Source organism: Carya illinoinensis, chromosome 16 (genome assembly GCF_018687715.1).
Source record: "Carya illinoinensis cultivar Pawnee chromosome 16, C.illinoinensisPawnee_v1, whole genome shotgun sequence".
Lineage (NCBI taxonomy): Eukaryota > Viridiplantae > Streptophyta > Magnoliopsida > Fagales > Juglandaceae > Carya > Carya illinoinensis.
The window spans coordinates 4,725,726-4,744,693 of record NC_056767.1 but is presented as its reverse complement, the minus strand read 5'-3'; the positions used below and the strand labels follow the sequence as shown (position 1 = coordinate 4,744,693).

General features: G+C 33.1%; 1 protein-coding gene across 2 annotated transcripts; it reads right to left on the bottom strand.

Annotated features, from left to right (window-relative positions):
• Nucleotides 1-1,856: 1,856 nt before the first annotated feature.
• Nucleotides 1,857-7,763, bottom strand: LOC122299895 (far upstream element-binding protein 1-like). 2 transcript variants are annotated; one of them, XM_043110375.1, is made up of 6 exons: nucleotides 7,336-7,763; nucleotides 6,797-7,080; nucleotides 6,562-6,651; nucleotides 6,399-6,470; nucleotides 6,186-6,302; nucleotides 1,857-3,232 (listed from the first exon to the last, which is right to left on the bottom strand). In XM_043110375.1, exons 1-6 carry the CDS (start codon nucleotides 7,688-7,690, stop codon nucleotides 2,045-2,047), a joined length of 2,106 nt encoding a protein of 701 aa, XP_042966309.1. In that variant the 5' UTR covers nucleotides 7,691-7,763; the 3' UTR covers nucleotides 1,857-2,044. The 2 variants fall into 2 exon arrangements, with proteins under 2 accessions (XP_042966309.1, XP_042966311.1); XM_043110377.1 differs by having other exon boundaries at nucleotides 6,800-7,080.
• Between the last annotated feature and the right edge of the window lie 11,205 nt (nucleotides 7,764-18,968).

Below are 18,968 nucleotides of genomic sequence, written 5' to 3'. Positions count from 1 at the left end.
CTTTATAAGAGACGTGCATTGCACTGACCCAATATATATATATATATATATATATTTTAATAATGTTATATATAATTTTAGAATTTGTAAATTTTATATTTATTTATTTTTTAAAAAAGAGTGAGTGTCCAAAATTTACACTCTAAAATTGAAAATATCATTTTTCTAAATAATTTGATTTATTGTAAAAATAAATTGATCTGCAACGCTATAAAGTTTATGAGTAATTTATAAGTTTTAAAATTTCGTAAATGAAATAATTAAAAATATATCTCCATCAAACAAATATAATTATAATTTTATATAACTAATAATTAATGCGGGTTTATGAAAGGGAACAAATTTCATTATATTCTCTGGTCATAATATATTTTTAGAATAAATTTATGTATTTTATTATATATGTTTTATATATGCTATATAATATTTAACACGTTTCTAATCAAACAATTTTTATAATAATATTTTATAGAATAATTTTTTTGTGAAATGTAAGATTTTCGTAAAAGTGATTTCGGTTTGTGTTTTTTGAAAACCAAGACTTACGATTCTACAAGAACTTTCGTATGGAAAGGAATATTTTTTGGATGCATAAAAATGTTTTTTTGGTATTTAATAAATTTTAAGGTTAAAAACTATAAATCTTTTCTAGAATTATTTCTTTATGAATTATTATATCAACCGGTAGGTAAAACATATCAATTATTTGATTTGGAAAATTTATATTTAAAAAATAATAATAATTTATATAAACTCCAAATAAACCAGCATACCTTTGTAAAAATGTAAACTCCATCTTGAAAATGTATAAAAAGACTACTTTTTTAGTAATATCCACTTTTTTATAAAGGACTTGTATGAGATTAATCTATTTGAAACTTGGTATTACTCTTTTAAAATTTCTCTTTCAAAAACACTATCAAGTATTCTATCCACTTATAAATAAAAATTTTTATTCGAGCATTTATCATTTTCATATGTTTAAAGTTCCATTTATTATTAAATTAAATGAGTTATGCCTAGGTATACTAAACACCACTTGTTGTAAATCTCATTTTAATTATATTAAAAAAAGTCAACTATTTATTAACATTCTTCACTGAAACTTAAAAAATAAAAAAAAATAAAAAAAAAATCTTCACATTATTTGGAGGGTGCTTTCTTCGGCCTCGTTTGTTTTTAGAGATGAGATGAGATAAATTAAATAAAATATTATTAGAATATATTATTTTTGTATTAAAATTTAAAAAAATTATATTAAAATTTAAAAAAATTAAATTATTTATTTTATTTTGTATGGAGATTTTATTTGTTCATGTATGACTGAGAACAATTGCACCCATCATCAAATCCAGTGTCTTCAAAATTGTTCTCTACAGAGAAGACCATGATGATAAGAAGATGAGCATTTTATATTCTGTTGTGGGAAAATCTTGAAGAGCTCTCTTTCTCATCCTTAAACATGACAATAAAGCCAGCGTGCAGAGTGTCATCAATCCACACGCCTCAAAAAGTAAATTACACAAATCGACAAAGTCAATCCCAGCATTTTTTTTTTTTTTTTTTGTAATTGGCAAATAATTCCAAAGTTTCACACAAATTCACTAATAATTCAAGAGAATGCCCTCAATCCGATGGCTCCAAGTGCGCGAAATTTCATACCATCCGGTTTGTACGGCTCCTCTGAGGACCACTACAACACCCCTTGGGATTGATTAGTCATCCACAGAGCATTTGTCAAAACAAAAACATGGAGGGGAACCAAAACAAGTAGCAGCAACATTCAAAAATACATAATCAAGAATAAAAGCAAGCTAGATGAAGGTGCTTATAATAAGTAAATTGAAAACCACGACTACAACTTAAAAGCTGGAAGAATTATTTAGAACAAGCAGCATTAATGTCAGACAAACAAAAAGCATCAAAATCAACAAGTTCCTTACCTTAGATCCATGAGTTCGGGGATACAAAACCTAACTAGGCCTAACCATAGAGTTACAAAACCCATCCATCAAAGCAACAGAATGACCCAACTAACCAGAGATCAACTCTGGGGTGATGTTTTGGTGGCTACACTCTGCTGAGTGGTCTGAGGAGTAGGTGCTGCATCATAGGCCCCACGGGTGTTCCCCCCAGCATTTCCATCAGCAGAATACACCGGAGGCTGTGAGTAAGCACTACCATAGGTGTTGTAAGGTGGCGGTGCCTGTCCATAACCTGGCTGACTAACAGCCGGTGCGCCATACGGTGGAGCCCCATAACCAGGCTGACCAGCTGCAGCACCATAAGTGGATGGTGGTGCACGTTGTGGACCAGAGTCTGGTTGGGCATAACTTGATGGTGGTTGAGAATGGGGATATCCTGACTGCACAGGGGCAGGCTGGCCATAGCCTCCATGGGTGCCAGGTGACTGAGTAGCCTGTCCATAAACTGGGGGATTGGCAAGAGGTTTCTGGGCTTGAGGTGGTCCATAGCCAGGCCCATATCCAGACTGAGCCGGTGGTTGATTTCCATAGCCAGTTTGGGAAGTTGGAGGCATTCCATAACCTGGCTGAGTTGTTCCTTGAGGTGGATAACTTGCAGAACTTGGGCTAGGCTGTTGACCACTAGTGTATCCTGCCTGGCCCACAGAAGAAGGCGGTACAGGTGGAGCCTGGGCTGACTCCCCCTGGGACCCATAGGAGGGAGTGTGCCCATCTTGTGTTGGGTTACTCACATTCCCATAGCTGGATGCAGAGGTGTAACCTTGCTGCTGATCATATGGTGGTGGCTGACCATATCCAGATTGAGGGGGTGCATACCCACCATAGCCATCTTGAGGATAACCTTGTCCCTGCTGATTATAGCTTGATGGTGGTGGCTGAGTGTAATTGAAACCAGAATTATCTGCTGGTGCTGCAGGACCACCAGAGGTTTGCTGTTGCTGTGAAGACTGCTGTTGACTATAATAATCGTAACCACTTCCCTGAGAAGTCTGCTGAGATGGTGCACCAGTTGACTGGTCCCAATTGGAGGGATAACCACCAGATGCAGGTTGAGGAGGATAGCCGGGATAAGAAGGCTGAGACATGTTGTACTGGGGAGATGGTCCAGAATATGCTCCAGGCTGCACATAGCCATAACCTGGTTGTTGCATGGGAGGAGCCCCAGGTGCGCCCCAAGCTGTAGGAGGTCGTGCTTGGTAACCTTGCTGAGAATATCCTCCAGCCATTGCTGGATTTCTAACACGATTCTGCAAAAAATTGTTTCCCCAAATAATGATGATGAACTTTTCTGCTAAGCTACACATCAACCCAAAAAATAAAAACACAGGATTTGCACATACTGATATAAACATAGAATGAAGGAAAGTCCACAAACCAACATAAAAATCTTAATGCCTACATGCAAAGATTATTAGATTTCAGAGAGTACTAGGAAGGGGTATAAATGCCTACATACCGTACTGGTTGAGGAGATATTGAGTTACTCCAGCAGAAGCCCACCCTCTCCCTATTCGAAAGTGAATGGGTACCAAAAGGACCACAATACTATGCAAAATTTCACATAAAGAAAACAGAGACATACAAACACTATTGCCATGAAGAGGCAACAAGTTCATAGTAAAGTGCAAACCAGAGAGTATCTTTTCATAAAAACCATTGCAATTAATAAACAGAAGCATCAGAAGGCAAATAACGGTCACCCAGAATACCAACATATAGAGCAAAGTAGACATTGACCAAGCAAATGATATCTCCTTTTTTTTTTTTTGATAGGTACCAAGCAAATGATATCTCCTTAAAAGAGCTTACCAAGTTATTGTAGAGATAAGTTGCCACCCGTCACTTTAAAACAAAACACACTCTGTAAAATACTATATTCAAGAGAATAAAAAACATCACTAACACTTTCACGCACTACTTCCATATTGAGGGGAGTACGATATGAGTATGACAAAGATATGAGACGTAAACATAGTAGATAATGAAATCAAAATTTCTCGAGGTTGAGTATACGACATTAAAATAAGATGAACAGGGGAACTGGATGTTCAAATTATTGTTACCAAATGCACTAAGAACATTAAAAGGAACTTTCTCATAGACACATTGAAGGCAGTAATCCTTAAAGTTCCTCATCCTGACAAATAATTCATTCCAATGCCTTGTATTTCCATCAACGGACTCACAGCTCTCCACAATATATCACTAAATATCATATATTAAGATTTAGAACCATACCAGAGTGATGCTGGGAGAACACCAACACAGAATACCATGTTGGTGTCACCAATGGTCCAACAGACACTAACCCTACAACAGTTCCCAATAACACCATCAGTCATAGGTACAGAATCAATAAGCACATATTCGATGGTTGAACAAGCCATAATCCCAATAATTATTCCCTTGGACATACAGGTCAGAAGGATTGTAGAATGGACCAATATAATTCAATGGAATTAAGGAAGTTTCACAAGACCTTAATAACCTAAACAGAAATACATGTATGATATACCTGCCTCAGAAACCAAGTATCCAAGAAATCTTCATAGCACTTAATAATGACAATCGTAAGCACTCATAAGAGACCTTAATAACCTAAACATAAAAACATCAACGACAGGCCTGCCTCAAAGACCAACTATCCACTAAATGTGCATAGCACTTAGAAATGACAATAATAATCACTCACAAGAGACTAGCACTTCAAACTCTCAAATTTCATCTCTTCCCATCCCTCAAACTCATACATCCACCACCCTCCAAAATCAACAGGTACAGTAAAATCTGAATGCAGTATAGGATCAATTCAGATATTAGACAATACAAAACACGGCAGGTTCAGAGTCTATATATAAGTTCAGAATTCTGATCTATAAGATCCCACTGCAAAGTGAGCATCACAAATTATCATGCTACACAGGTCCTAAATAAAAACTGGTAGCCCTACACAATTAAAGAGATCTGTCAACAACAGTAGTTAGTATCTCAGATGCTCAACTCCATTTGCAAAGTTCAGTCTGACACTAGCCGTCTGCATGCATGCCAGTAAGAACAGTAGCCACCATAAAGGAGATCCATAGAAGTCTTGATTATGTCCAGATCAATAGTTAGCACAAACAACAATCTATCTAACAAGTCCCAATCGAGGAAAGAGAGGCAAATGATCAACATAATAAAAAAAATTTTTTGATAGGTACGATCAACATAATAAACATATCCAATCCAATTTGAAATTAACCAGATAGCCACAAAGTGGAGATCCTGAAAAAGTCTTGATGATATCCAGCACAATAGTCGGAGTATAATATATGGGATGGAAATAAAAAATGTAAATATCACCAACTTGTCTCTGAAAGAATGAGTAAAAGGGCAAGAACGCAATAGAGCATTGTGGCATAACTATTGGGAGATTAATTGACATAAAACCAAATAGCTAATAGCTAATAACATTATAATCCTTTCTTCAACATGAAGACTCATAGTTTTAACACGAGTTCTTATTTTTTCACATGAATTCCAAGACCTCAGACAATAAAAACGCAGAAACCAATAAAGGAATAGATATTAGAAGGGTAACATTTACAAATGGCATTTTGAGGAGACGAATAAAAATGTCCAAAAAATGGAGAGCCATTAGCAGAGAGAAAAGTACAGCTGAATTCTGAACACAAAATGCTCAGGAAAAAAATCACAGGGTGGCACAGTAAATGCATGTACCGAGAGATGACATAAGAATTAATAGCCAAAAGGAATTATGTCCATACTCTACGAAAATAAAAAAGAATCCTATTAGCCTGCATCATGAGAAATTTGCAGTACCTAGACAAAATATGAATATCCCACCTTACAAGATAATAAAAAGTTACATTTAAAACAATCCAGGTGAGGGGCCTGAAATTGTCACCGTGGTAACAAATGTCTAATAGCACCAACCAACAACACTAATTAAACAAATATAAACACATTAAGAAAAATAAGCAAATCCCTTTTCACATTCGCTAATCCAAAAATTGTTCCTTCTTTCTTTTTATAAGAGGCAACAAAAGATCCACATCTACAAACACACGTGTATAATAGCTGCAAAGAATGTCTTCTTTTAAGAAAAATTCTGGGTCTCTAACAAGTTTTACTAAGCGTATAAGATGTAAACAGTCCACAGCCAATAACAAGTTCGCAATCTAACATTAACCAACATACCTCACTGATAACTTCAAAGACTAACTGTTTAGCAGACTCAATTTGCTCGCTGGTCCCATCAATCTGTAGTGTCCTTTCTGTCGACATATCACCAGGGGGAAGATGCAAAGGTATCACCTGGAATAAATTAAGAATACAAACAGAAAACCAGTTTACCTTGATTGAATCAACAGTTAAAATAAGAGCAAGATAACAGAAATTTTAGAAAAAAACCTGAATTCGAGCTCCTGTCCTGGCCTGCATATTTTTAATTGTTTCGCCTCCCTTACCAATTACTAAACCAACCTGAAACAAGGTGCAGATCACAAACCATCCTTAACCAAGCCAATAAAATAGGCTCACAAATATTAAAAAAGAGAAAAAACTTCCGCATTACCTTGTTATTTGGGACTTTCATTACAAATGAGTCCGAACCAGTCTGTCCAGTTATTCTTCGAGAAACTACGCCGGAACCACCTGCTTCAGCCTGGCAAAACATTGGTCAAAGCATGAGATGGTGAGTATAATGGCATTTAGAGAAAAGCCTGGCCCAAACTTTGGATTAGGCCTGTGGCTGTGTAGCATGTACAGAACTAAAATCACAAAAACAACGAACGGAGTAAATTTAGCACCACCTCCGCAAGAACTTCATTTATCAACTGCTCAGCCTTGGCAATCTGTTCTGGAGTACCCATGAGCTCCACCATCCTAGTCGGAGAATTGGGATCCGCATCCATATCCCGAGTGACTTGGATCTTTGCTCCAGACTGAAGCTGAAGATATTTTATTGTCTCTCCTCCTTTCCCAATAATAACACCAACCCTACCATTTGGAATATCAATCTTCTTGCTCGAACTCTGGAAGCCATATGAAACCGGTGCCAAGGGAGCCGAGTGCAGAGCATGAGATTTTACATCTGTGCAACCACAGTCACACCGGTCTTGCATTTAGATTCAAATAATTATCCATTATGCAAACAAAACCCACAGAGTATCAAGTTATAAATTTGTAACTAGCCAACAAAGAATCTCAATTAGAGCCAAATAATCAATCGATTTCATAAGTCAATAATAGAAAGACAAATATTTACGGAAAAATATGTGCAATTGTAGAACATTAACATCATAACCCGAGAAGCAACAAATAAATTTTTGATAGGATTAGAGAGAACCTGGGGGGACGGAGCTGAATCCAGAGTCTAGGGAATCGAATCCAGAAGCGCCATTATCAATCTTAGGGCGCTTGGCGTCGAGGGCACCAGCGACAGCTGCGGCACCAGAGTTGTTGAAGAGTCTGGCAGCGACCTCCTGAGCGCGCTGCTTTGCAAGGGTTAAACCGTCGACTGGCGGCGGAACGTTGTTGTATGAGGGAGGCGGCGCGTGGCCAGAGTCGGGAGACTGAGGAGCGATCGGAGCGGAGAATCCAGTGGGCCTGCGAGAGCCAGTAGACGGCGCTGTTGGTTCCTCGTACTTACGCTTGTTGGCGGCAGTGTCACTGCCGGACGAGTACTGCGCTTCGTCTGCCATTGTAAGCGCGAGAGAGATGAGAGAAACCCTAAGCCAAGGATAGATAACAGTACTGTAAGACGCGTGAGGTAATAACACGGGTAGGGTTTATATATAGGACGCTGCTAGAGTAACCGATGAAGGACCGATAAAATCTGACCGATGAGTGCAAATCACTTTTTATATATATATATATATTTTTTATTTCAATCATTTTTTATTTATATTTAAATAATTTTAAAAAATATATTAAAAAATTAATTTATTAATAGTCACTTTCTTAATTATTAAATAAAAAAATAAAAAATAAAAAAAAATCAATCGATAACTTTTATCGATTAAAATTATAAATTTAAATAGCATTTTCCTTATATATAAATTAGGATAAAATCACATGTAAAGTACGTTTATTTATTTGAATGAAATTATTGTTTTAAAAAATATATATATTTAATAAAAAGTTGAATTCAATTAATAATTCTCTTGGGGGAGGTTTCGAACATCATACCTCCATTTTAGAGATTGAGGATAATACCAATCAGACCACAAGCTTTTTGCAATTAATAATTTAAGTGAATTTTAATAAATATTTGAGAATAATAATAGTTAAGTAAAGTATAATAATTACATACTTGCATAATTTAGAAGATAAATACATTAGTTCAAAATATAACATAGTCGAATATATATTTATAATATCGATAGTTTTAGTTGTTTGCGATAAGTTTAATACAAGTCCAATAAAAGCATTATGTCAAAATATGAGTTCTTTAATGTTTCTACCATGATCCTTCATTTTGTGTCATTGCCTTATATTGATATCAATATCTGGTTTGTGAATGGTTTCAGTCAATATGATGCAAAATGTGTTCAATGTTTAGGTAGACAGAGGGTCAAGGTTTGGAAAACTATTGTGCTTGCAAGAAAGATACCCTTCTCTGTTTGATGTTTATTTTTTTTGGGGGTGGGGTCGATTGTAGAAACATAGCCCTCCTATTTGGAATATTTTTTACAAAATTGAGGCTTAAAATGAGGTCAAGGCTAAAGAGAAGGATGTAAATGCGTAACAAGTAATCATGTTAAGACTTCTGATATTCTGGTATTGAGTTGATGGTGTCAATTGGGACCAGACTTAGATGGAGATACCAAAATAAATATTTTGTTTTAATCTAATATTAAATATTGAGTAATTTCTATAGGTTGTCGACTCTATTGTTGCTCTGCTGCATTACAAGTACTACTAATTTTTTGGTCGTCTGGGTCACTGTTTCAGGAATTGGGTTTTTGTCTCCTGTGTTGTTTTTCTGTTTCTTTATGGAATTTGGTTTGGTTTGAAATTGGGTATTGAGGGTCATAGATATTCTTGGTCTTTATGGAATTTGGTTTGGTTTGAAATTGGGTATTGAGGGTCTAGCCTAATATTCATTGGTTGGGAATTAGGTTCTATTCTTCTTCCTTTTTTTTTCAATAAATTTTTTAAAAACTGGGTTTTAAAAAAAAAAAAAAAAAAACCATAGGATTAGTTTATTTTGAGTCCTTGGTTTACCTTCTAAAAAAAAAACTTTATGGAGGGAGAGAACCTTGGAGGGGTCGGCAATTGACCAATGACCACTTTGGGAGAGGACTGATTTCAAACTTACCCAAGGACATTCCTTTCCATTTATTTAACAGAAAATAAATAATTTAACAGAAAATTATTTGATATTAAAATATTCTTTAAATTATATTAAGAAAGTATAAAAACCCTTTTTCAATTTAGATTTCGTACAGTTATTATAACCAAATAAACAAAATCTTCCTTTTGTTTACACTCGAGCCGACTATTCAAACCTATAAAAGTAGAAACAAAGAGGTAGATCATAATTTAATGCACGAACTCTGACTTGCTAACACAGTTTGAACTTTGAACTTTTGAACAGCAATAGCATAAAGGAAAAAATAGCAGTAAGATCCAAGAGAAATAGAGAAAGCATTAAAAAGAGAGAAAAAAAGTTGGTGCAACTTTGGATTCTTGTTTAGGAATGGAAAATCAAGGGACCTTTTCTTGTAGGAATTGGAGAGATGCACGGTGGTGGTGCTGATCTCTGGGTTATGTGATGGAAGATGAGTCCCAACCACTGTTTCGTGCAAGTCAAGTGCAAGCCATCTTTTCATTGCTTTTGTTCTATGGTCGTGTTATAGTTTGAAATTTCTGCTGATTGCAGACACAAGGTTGAGAATAGTTTAAGCTAGTTGGTAGTGTTCCTTTTCATGATTTGTGTTTTTCTCTATTGAAATACATTCTTACTCTTCAGTTTGGGTGGCTGCAGAGAATATACTAGCAATTCAATGTGGCGATTATCTTCTGTTTGGGTGGCTACAGCGAATATACTTGAAGTTTTATTTGGTGTGATTAAAGCACATGGAAGACTATGTCATTGATATGTAACTCATGTAATTTAATATTTTGTAATATAATGTAACATATAGTGGATTGCAACATTTTAGTTTTTCATTTTTATATATTTTATTATTCTGGACAATGTTATGCTTTTTAACATTACCTCCTAGAAAAATTTTCACAAAATATAGGCTTTTAAAAAAAACAAGTATGATTTTCAACATTTTTTTAAAAATTTCTATAATAAATATAGGCTTTTGCATAAAGAGAATTATGCCTTTCAACATTGATTTTTCTTAAAAAATCTTTAATATAATATAGGTTTTTATTAAAAAAAATTATGCTTTTAAAGCGGAAAAAAAAAGAAAAACTGGGTTCAATCCGGAACCCAGAATCCGAGTTTTACAAAACCCGGGTTTATCCGGGTTTCGGCCTGGATTTGACCCGGACTAACCCGGTCCGGGTTCCGGCCCGGATTTCAAATCCGAGTTCCGGTTTGGGTATACCTAGGTTTCCAGGTCGGAACCCGGATGAATAGCCTAACTAAAAATATGATTTTACCGCCATGGATTGCAAACTTTTGATCAACTCAAGAAAATTATAATTTTTGATTATTTCTCGAATACCAATAGAGACAGAGATGTAAATGGGTATTACAAACATTTTGCAATAATATTCTCAAGTAATGAATCATTAATCACCCCCTTAAAATTCATAAAAACAAATACAACATAAGAAAGAAAAATATAGAAATTTCAATATTCAAGTGACATGAAACTTATATTTTAAGTATATAATATAAATGTATTAAGGAATATTGACTTGTTTGTGACAATTACCACTATTGCAATGAAGTTGCCTCAGGAACAACAAGATTGATTGTAAATATACATTTTGGACATGATGAAAGAGATAATCCTTCATTAAAAATGGAGATCATGACCAATGCAAACATATACAAAATAAAAGAAAATATAAGATTATTAATTATTAAAAATACCATTATAAGAACCAACTCTTATCCTTGTTCAAAGTATAACAGGCTTGGTCCTAATTATTTCTGAGATTGTTTTGCATTCATCTTTCACAAATCGACCCCACACAGTTAAATATATGGGGTTTAAGCTACAAAATTAGAATAAAAAAAGAATTAATAGAATATGCAAGAAATTAAGACTGAAAAATAAATGTAAAAGAGCGAACAATTCAAAATATATTTTTACTTCTGATCAATAACATATATTTCTTGAATAGTTGTTGGTCCATACGCTGAAGTTATCTTTCTACATAACTTGATATAGATTGCAACAGTTAAAACATCTGATAAATAAGATTTAAATTTTTAATGTTTTGATAATTAAATATTTTAAAATAAAGAGTAAATTACCTATTTTTGTAATTGAGTATTTGTAAGCGTCTAATTTATTGAACGAAATGAATTAGTACTTTGATGGTTCAAATTATTCTTCATCGTTTAGAACATCCTCAATTATTGTTCTAAAATTTAAGATCTATTAATATTCATGTGTTTTAATTCTATACTTCGAATCAAATGGTCTTACATATGCATTACTAATGTAATATGATCGGAAAATATGCAAAGTATCATCTCGTGAGTCAATATATTTATCAAACATTGTAGTTTGTAATCGATTTCCTAGTATAGTAAAAGATTTATATAATATGAAGATAACTAAATGAACGGAACATCATTGACATTTATATAATATGAAAAGATTTAAAAATCTAACATCAAAAGACATAACAAATTAGTAGTGTAAAAAAAAAAAAAAAAAAAAGAGGCTTAATAGACAGGATGCAAAAATAACAAAATCCCTTCACGATTTCCAGTACAAAAAAAAAAAAAACAAAACAAAACAAAAAACAATAGATAGAAATAAATAATATACCTCTGGATCAATCAACGTTAGAATTTGGTACATCACTGGTGAGCGTTTGCATGTTCGTTTGGATGACTTGTCTGTCACAATTATTTTGATTTTTCAATTCTTTGTATTTGGAGTGATATTTTTTATTAATGTATAAACTGTTCGCATCTTTAAAAATGTTCACATACAAAGATATTAAATGTATAAGTAGAGTAAACCCAATACTAAATTAAAAAATTGCAAAGAGAATTAAACAACATAATTAAATCTAGTTACCTATATAACATTAATTTGAACATGTTAATCTTAATATTTTCATATACACAATATTTTTTATACAGTTCTTTTTATATCGTTCAATCGACACTAGCCATATTAAAATCCTTATCATAGATGCAGTCTAATCCTTGATAAAGTTACATATAATTGACCATGTGAGAAAACAGGTTGAGGTAAATATATCCTAACAAAATCCAATGTTTGCTCTTGTGACTTATTTATAGTCATTGCAAAACTTAATCTGATAAGGAACTAAATTCGTTTGAATGAGAAACCACTATTTTCATAAACATGTGGTAAGAATAGGATCATTAGAATAAATACTCTTTTCCCACTATGGTGTCTAGCTGCAATTTCTACATCAATGACATTTCAATCAAAAGCCCCACAAATTAGACGTGTTTTGTTGCATAGTCCTTCTGAATGACTAATGTTTTTAAATAGCATGATGGGACAATTTTTCTTCAACAACAATTCATGAGGAGGAAGTCTATTTGGTGTTAACGTTTTTAAAAAATCATCCATAACTGATTGTTCAAATGCATCTATTGCTTAATTAAAATTATAATATCGTCTAAGCTCATCAAGAAATCTATGAATTAGTAATGTATTTATTTCATTAGCATAATTTTTTTTGTTGGTGTTAATATGACCCGATTCATCATAGCTGAAAAATGTATTGAATATTTATGAATATCATGGAAAACAATATCTATTAAATTATCAAAAGAAGTTCAGTCATCTTCATAGTGAGCAAGCATGCCATTAGGAAAATCGCATAATTTGAAAAAACCTAGATCTAACCTTACTTGCATATTTTCAGTCAAATGAAACTTGATTGATATAGACCACAAATAGGAAGAAACTAAATTGGCGCCAACCTATTCTTGTCTTGTTCCTTTACAAACCACAGGTAAAACTTGGTAAAAATCTCTACTGAAAATAATAACTTTTCTATCAAATATTAACTCTAAATCATTGATGGCTTGAAGCATTTTATCTAATATTTTGATGTGTTGTTTTCTTGACATAGGGGTCTCATCTCATATAATTAACCTTGCTACATGTAGTAGCTTTACCAAGGCAATTTGTTTACTGATACAACACGTGCTATTTTCGTCAGCATCCAATGGAATCTTAAAGCACGAGTGTGCTATTCGACCTCCAGGAAGAATAGATGCAGCAGCACTAGATGAAACAGTTGCAAGTACTACTAATTTTCTTAATCTTACTACAGCGAGAAGCGCCTTAGACAAAAATGTCTTTCAGTCCCACCAGGGCCGTCAACAAAGAATGTAACAGTTCCGTTTGAAAAAAACTTTTCCAACACTGAATTATAGACATGTCATTGTTCACTATTAAAGGCTTCTGATGCAGCAATATCTTCGTCTAGAATTTCAACAACCAATTCATCATTGATTGCTCTAGATTCAAATTGGTCTTCATCAAAACAAATGTCGTCATCAAGAAGATTGAACGAATTAATATCTTTTCTCATTATTCAAGTGTAAAAGAGATTTAGCGCAAAACTTGCATTCTTACATTCAACATAAAATCTTCAGTTGACCTAAAATCAACTAACATATCTTGCTCAAAACGTTCCCATAGCTCTCTCGGATTGGTTGAATTATAATAAACCAATATAGTTACAAATAACCATCTCAAACTGGATAGTATTTGATATAGAGATACTTCATGTAAACAATCTTCTAAGCTACTGTCTCTCTATAGCAAATTATGCATAGTTATTACCTCACAGAATGTTGAAGCCACAACACTATCAACTGTCTTGAGATCTTTAAACGACAAAGGTCTTCTTAAATGATTTAGCAATATCCGCACATAATATCTCTCACCTTTAAATAAATTTGTTGTAACAATTTGACCTATAATAGTTTTTTTTTTTCTCGAGGAGTTCACTCCTTGTATTGTTGGCTCTAAACATAGAATTCTGAAAATTATTTGTATAACAATGTCCTGGCATTCTCATCCACTTGGTTTAATACAAAGAATTCTATTAACATTGATTTTGCAGGCCGATCAAATTTTAGAACATTGATTAAGTCTTCATTTGTTCGAAAAGTTACTTGGTGTTGATCCTCAAGATGTAAATGTAAGTTATACGTTACTGGGTAAATTTTATTAACTATGAAATCATTTTTTTTCCACATAGCTTCAAGAGAAGAATCTATCGAGCCGATTGGAATTGTTGGATTTTATCAATTTATTGATTATTTTGTTCAGAAACTAAATTGAAAGCAACATGATCATGCCCTATGTAAATTTACTTATAAAGATATTTGACTATTTTTATTGTAGAACAAATCTTGACATTAATGTATCAGTCAGCACTCCACATGGTCCATGTATCATATGCTTGACAACAGGGTTATGCAAGTGCAAATTCGTATTTTTATCAGGTATTTCTGCTAATACAATCACATCAAACGATTCAAATGCATAGAGTTTCCAATCCCTCTGTAATATAATTAAAAAATACGCATGTAGAAGCTCTCTTTTTTGGTGCTCAATAACATAGACATATGCGTAGACTTTTCCAAATATCTGCTGCTTGATTAATTGATCATTTAATTTTTCTAATTTTACATGAAAGACCTGAGCAACCAAATCAAGATGATTCTGACTCTCTTCATGCAGACGTAATTAATTTGAAATTTCTTGCAAGTTTGGATTGCATATTATTGTTAAAAAAAAATGTCTAGTTTACCATAATGTTGAACTAAAATCATCGCTTCTATATTTTTTTTCACATGTCTCTTGGACCCCCAATAAATGACAAAGACAGAATAATCCTTTTTTCAACATTAGAAGCATTAGTTTTTCTAAGCGTAATGGTATCAGCAATACCTTGATATAATTCAGATTGAATATGTTGTTTGTCACGAAAATAATCTAATCTTGACGTCTCAATCTTAACATACATATGAACAACAAATTATTGCAATAGACGACCAGATAGTAACAAAATTGATTTGACATTTTTTCTTATTTGCCATTTGTAGCAATAATCTTCACAATAATAATTCATGATATAAAATGAAATGGAATGAAATCTTATAAAATTGGACGTTTACAAACAAAATACAAAATGGGAAGATTAAGATTACACTCTAACCTCGTTGTTTTCTTGTAAGTAATTCTTTTGCAGACATTGATTAGTGAGGATTTATTGATCGGGTTGTTTCATTATATATTGATCTGCTTCCTCTACTAACCATTTGAATGCCTTGATGCCAACCAATATCACCAAAAAGAAATTACAACAGATACTAAAGTGGATCATAGCAACCAAAGTAATATTGAACTATATGACTTCCACAAAAATCACTAAAGACAAAAATTTCTCTCCCTCTCAGCTAGTCTGTGTCGTCATTTTCAACTCATATTACTACAACTTGTAAAGATGTTGGGACATTAAATACACATTGATCTAAGCCAATATCTGAACTTATATGGATTATTTGATTTTTCAAATCCGGCAAATCACCAAGAGACCGAAAAAACATAGAATACAGATTGATACGAAGAATATCAATGAGTTGAGCTACAATTGATGGATCCATTATGTTTGAATTAGTAATGCAATTTTCAAATTCATCCTCCGTATCATAGAAATACAATTGGGGATAAGAAAGATGACTATTTAAAAGAAGCAAATCATTGATATAGTGATAGATATGTTCCTAAGTTTGGAAGGTATAAATTCATCTATTTCTCCTACAACTATTTCTATCAAATTTGACTACAAAAGATGTAAAAGTGAGATTGTTATTGTAAGTCCAAATATAGTTCCGAAAAATACAAATTCATCTGTGTTGGAGGTAAATAGCTTATAAAATTGATCATGGACATTATTTGTAGCTAAAGAAATTGTCTTATCAATACAACAAAAGTCATTTGTTTCATGATGGAATCCCTTTACTTTATAATGTCTGCAATAAGGCACATATAGCAAAGAAAATGCTTCAGACGGCATGGCCTGCATGGCAAAGAATATGCTTTCATATGGCAAGGAATATGTTTTCTACGGACTTCTTCTTTTTTCTCTTTTGGTAAATCTTTATACATGATTCTTTTTATAAGTTGTTTTCCATGATCTTCAAAAAATAGTTTCCAAACTTAACTTTTACAAAATTTAATAACACTGTTTTAAAACAAATATTGTGTAACTCATTAACACAATCTTACCACTTCTCATTTTGTTAATGAAGGAAATGATTCTTCCAAATGTTGGATATTGTTCCACATAAGCAAGACTAAATGAATAAATAACAACTACAGTGCATTTTAAACACTATAAACAATTTCATTGATTCCTACATTGAACAATACATATAATGGAGTTATTTATACTTTAAGTCAACAAGGAAATGAAGATAACAAAATAAGACATCAAATGAAAAAAAATACTATGAAAAGAGAATCTATAAAAATTATAGATCAATATCACATATCAAAAATCTTATATCTTATATAAAATATTAGCCAAAATTAATTTGTTCTTCAAAGCAAGTCCACACTAAAAATTACAAGCAAGAACCAACAAAAAAGAATATATTTATATATATAATATAAAACAAATGCACTTACAGGTTTTGAAATGAATAGTGGAGAGTATTTAGATCTCTTGAGAAGGGGGATAATTCCTGTTTAGACATAAAAGATATTGTAAGTTTTGATTGCATTGTATATACACACACATATATATTTCTTACTGTATATATGTATACACACACATACCATAGATACAAACCGAACAAAACATGGGAAAAAGGTGATGGACTTGTTTTGGTGAATTGTTGGAATTTATTTATATTTTTTTCTTTGTGTTATTATATAACATTTGTGTGATTGCTTGGGTTTGACTTAATTAATTTTTGAGTTTCTAAGTTCTTAGATCATTTCAAGGAGATTGTTGGAAATAATATGCTTGCCTAGTTCAATGAAATGATTATTTTTAAGAAATAATATGCTTTTTATAGAAAGATTTGATTTCAATCAATAATTAATGTACAAAGAAAAAAATGTAAGTTCTAACAAATATTTTTGTATATAATTAACCTTAAAGTTTTTAACTTTTCTGTAATAAATTAAGTAATGGGAAAAGACTAAAATCTTTCTAGAATACTTAAAATCTTTGTACATAATTAACCTTAAAGTTTTTTTCCCTTCTATTTTCTTCTTTTGGGTCTATTTCAAGGAGGGTATTTTAGTCTTTACGGTCAACGTTGTGGCAGGGATATTTTCCCTAAAACAATTTTTTACCACAAATCCCTCCCTCATTCTTACTTCCTCTCCCTCCCAAGCTTTCTCTCTCAACTCAGAGCCCCTCTCCTTTCTCTCTCTTTCTACCTCGCTTCTGTCTCAATTTCTCTTCATCTTGTTGAAACCCAAACCATCAAAGCTGTGAGACCCAGCCTGAACGCATCTTTCTCCCTTTGTTTCCATTGTCTCGACTACAGACTTTGCGATTTCCAGTGCCACGACCAGCCACGCCACCTCTGTGTTGCAGTAGCAGCTCCACCGTACTAAGTCACGTCGAGGAAGCTAGATCTATCATTTCTCTTCTCGATTTCCTCCACCGTGCCTTAGAAACGGCCACACCACCACGAGGTCGTTTCTCTTATTGATCTCCTCCAACCCAAAACACAAAACGAGGTCGTTTCGATAGTTCTCTCTCTCTTTCTCTCTCTCTCTCTCTCTCTCTCTCTCTCTCTCCATGGCTAGAGAAGCCTAGCTGAACTACCGTCAACACTCTCTTTTACTGAACTCTTTTGTTTTTTATTTCTTGTTTGATGAGTTAGTAATTTTTTTTCCTCATTGCAAATTTGGGTAGTATTTTGTTTGTCATGGATTCTTTTATTTTTTCTCTACGATTTCCAACGCCACAACTAGCCGCGCCGCCTTTGTGTTATAGTAATGGCTCCATCGTACCAAGCCACGTCGAGGAAGCTAGATCTATCGTTTCTCTTCTCAATCTCCTTCATAGTGCCTTAGAAATGGCCACACCACCACGAGGCCATTTCTCTTCTCGATCTCCTCCAACCCAAAACACAAAACGAGGCTGTTTCAATAGCTCTCTCTCTCTCTCTCTCTCTCTTCATTGTCCATGGCTAGAGAAGCCTAGCTCAGCTACTATTGACACTCTCTTTTATTGAACTCTTTTGTTTTTGTTTTTATTTTTTATTTTTTTATTTCTTGTTTTATGAGTTAGTAATTGTTTTAGTAATTCTTTTTCCTTGTTGCAGATCTGAGTAATATTTTGTTTGCCGTGGATTCTTTTGTTCTTTATTTTTTGTTTTATGAGTCAGTAATTTTTTTCCTCATTGTAGATCTGGGTAGTATTTTGTTTGCTGTGGTTTCTTTCTTTTTTCTTTCTTGTTTTCCTTTGGTTTATTCTTGTTTTATATTTGGTTCTTGATCTTTTCTGGTATGGTGTCCCGTCGGTATTATGTGTTGGCAAAATCTTTTGTGGATTTTTATTTTTTATTTTCTTAGTTGTAGATGTGCATATATGTTAGGGTATATATGTTTAAAGAGCAATATTATGTACAGTCCCCGTTTAGGGACTGCAACGTAGTTCTAGGCAATTTTATCTTTAAAATTTTTTAAAATTACAAAAATATCTCTCCTAAAATATTGTTTTTTCTTATTTAATAAATGGTTTGCACATGCAATCCCTAAGTGGGGACTGCAAATAGAATTTTTCATGTTTAAATACCCAAACATG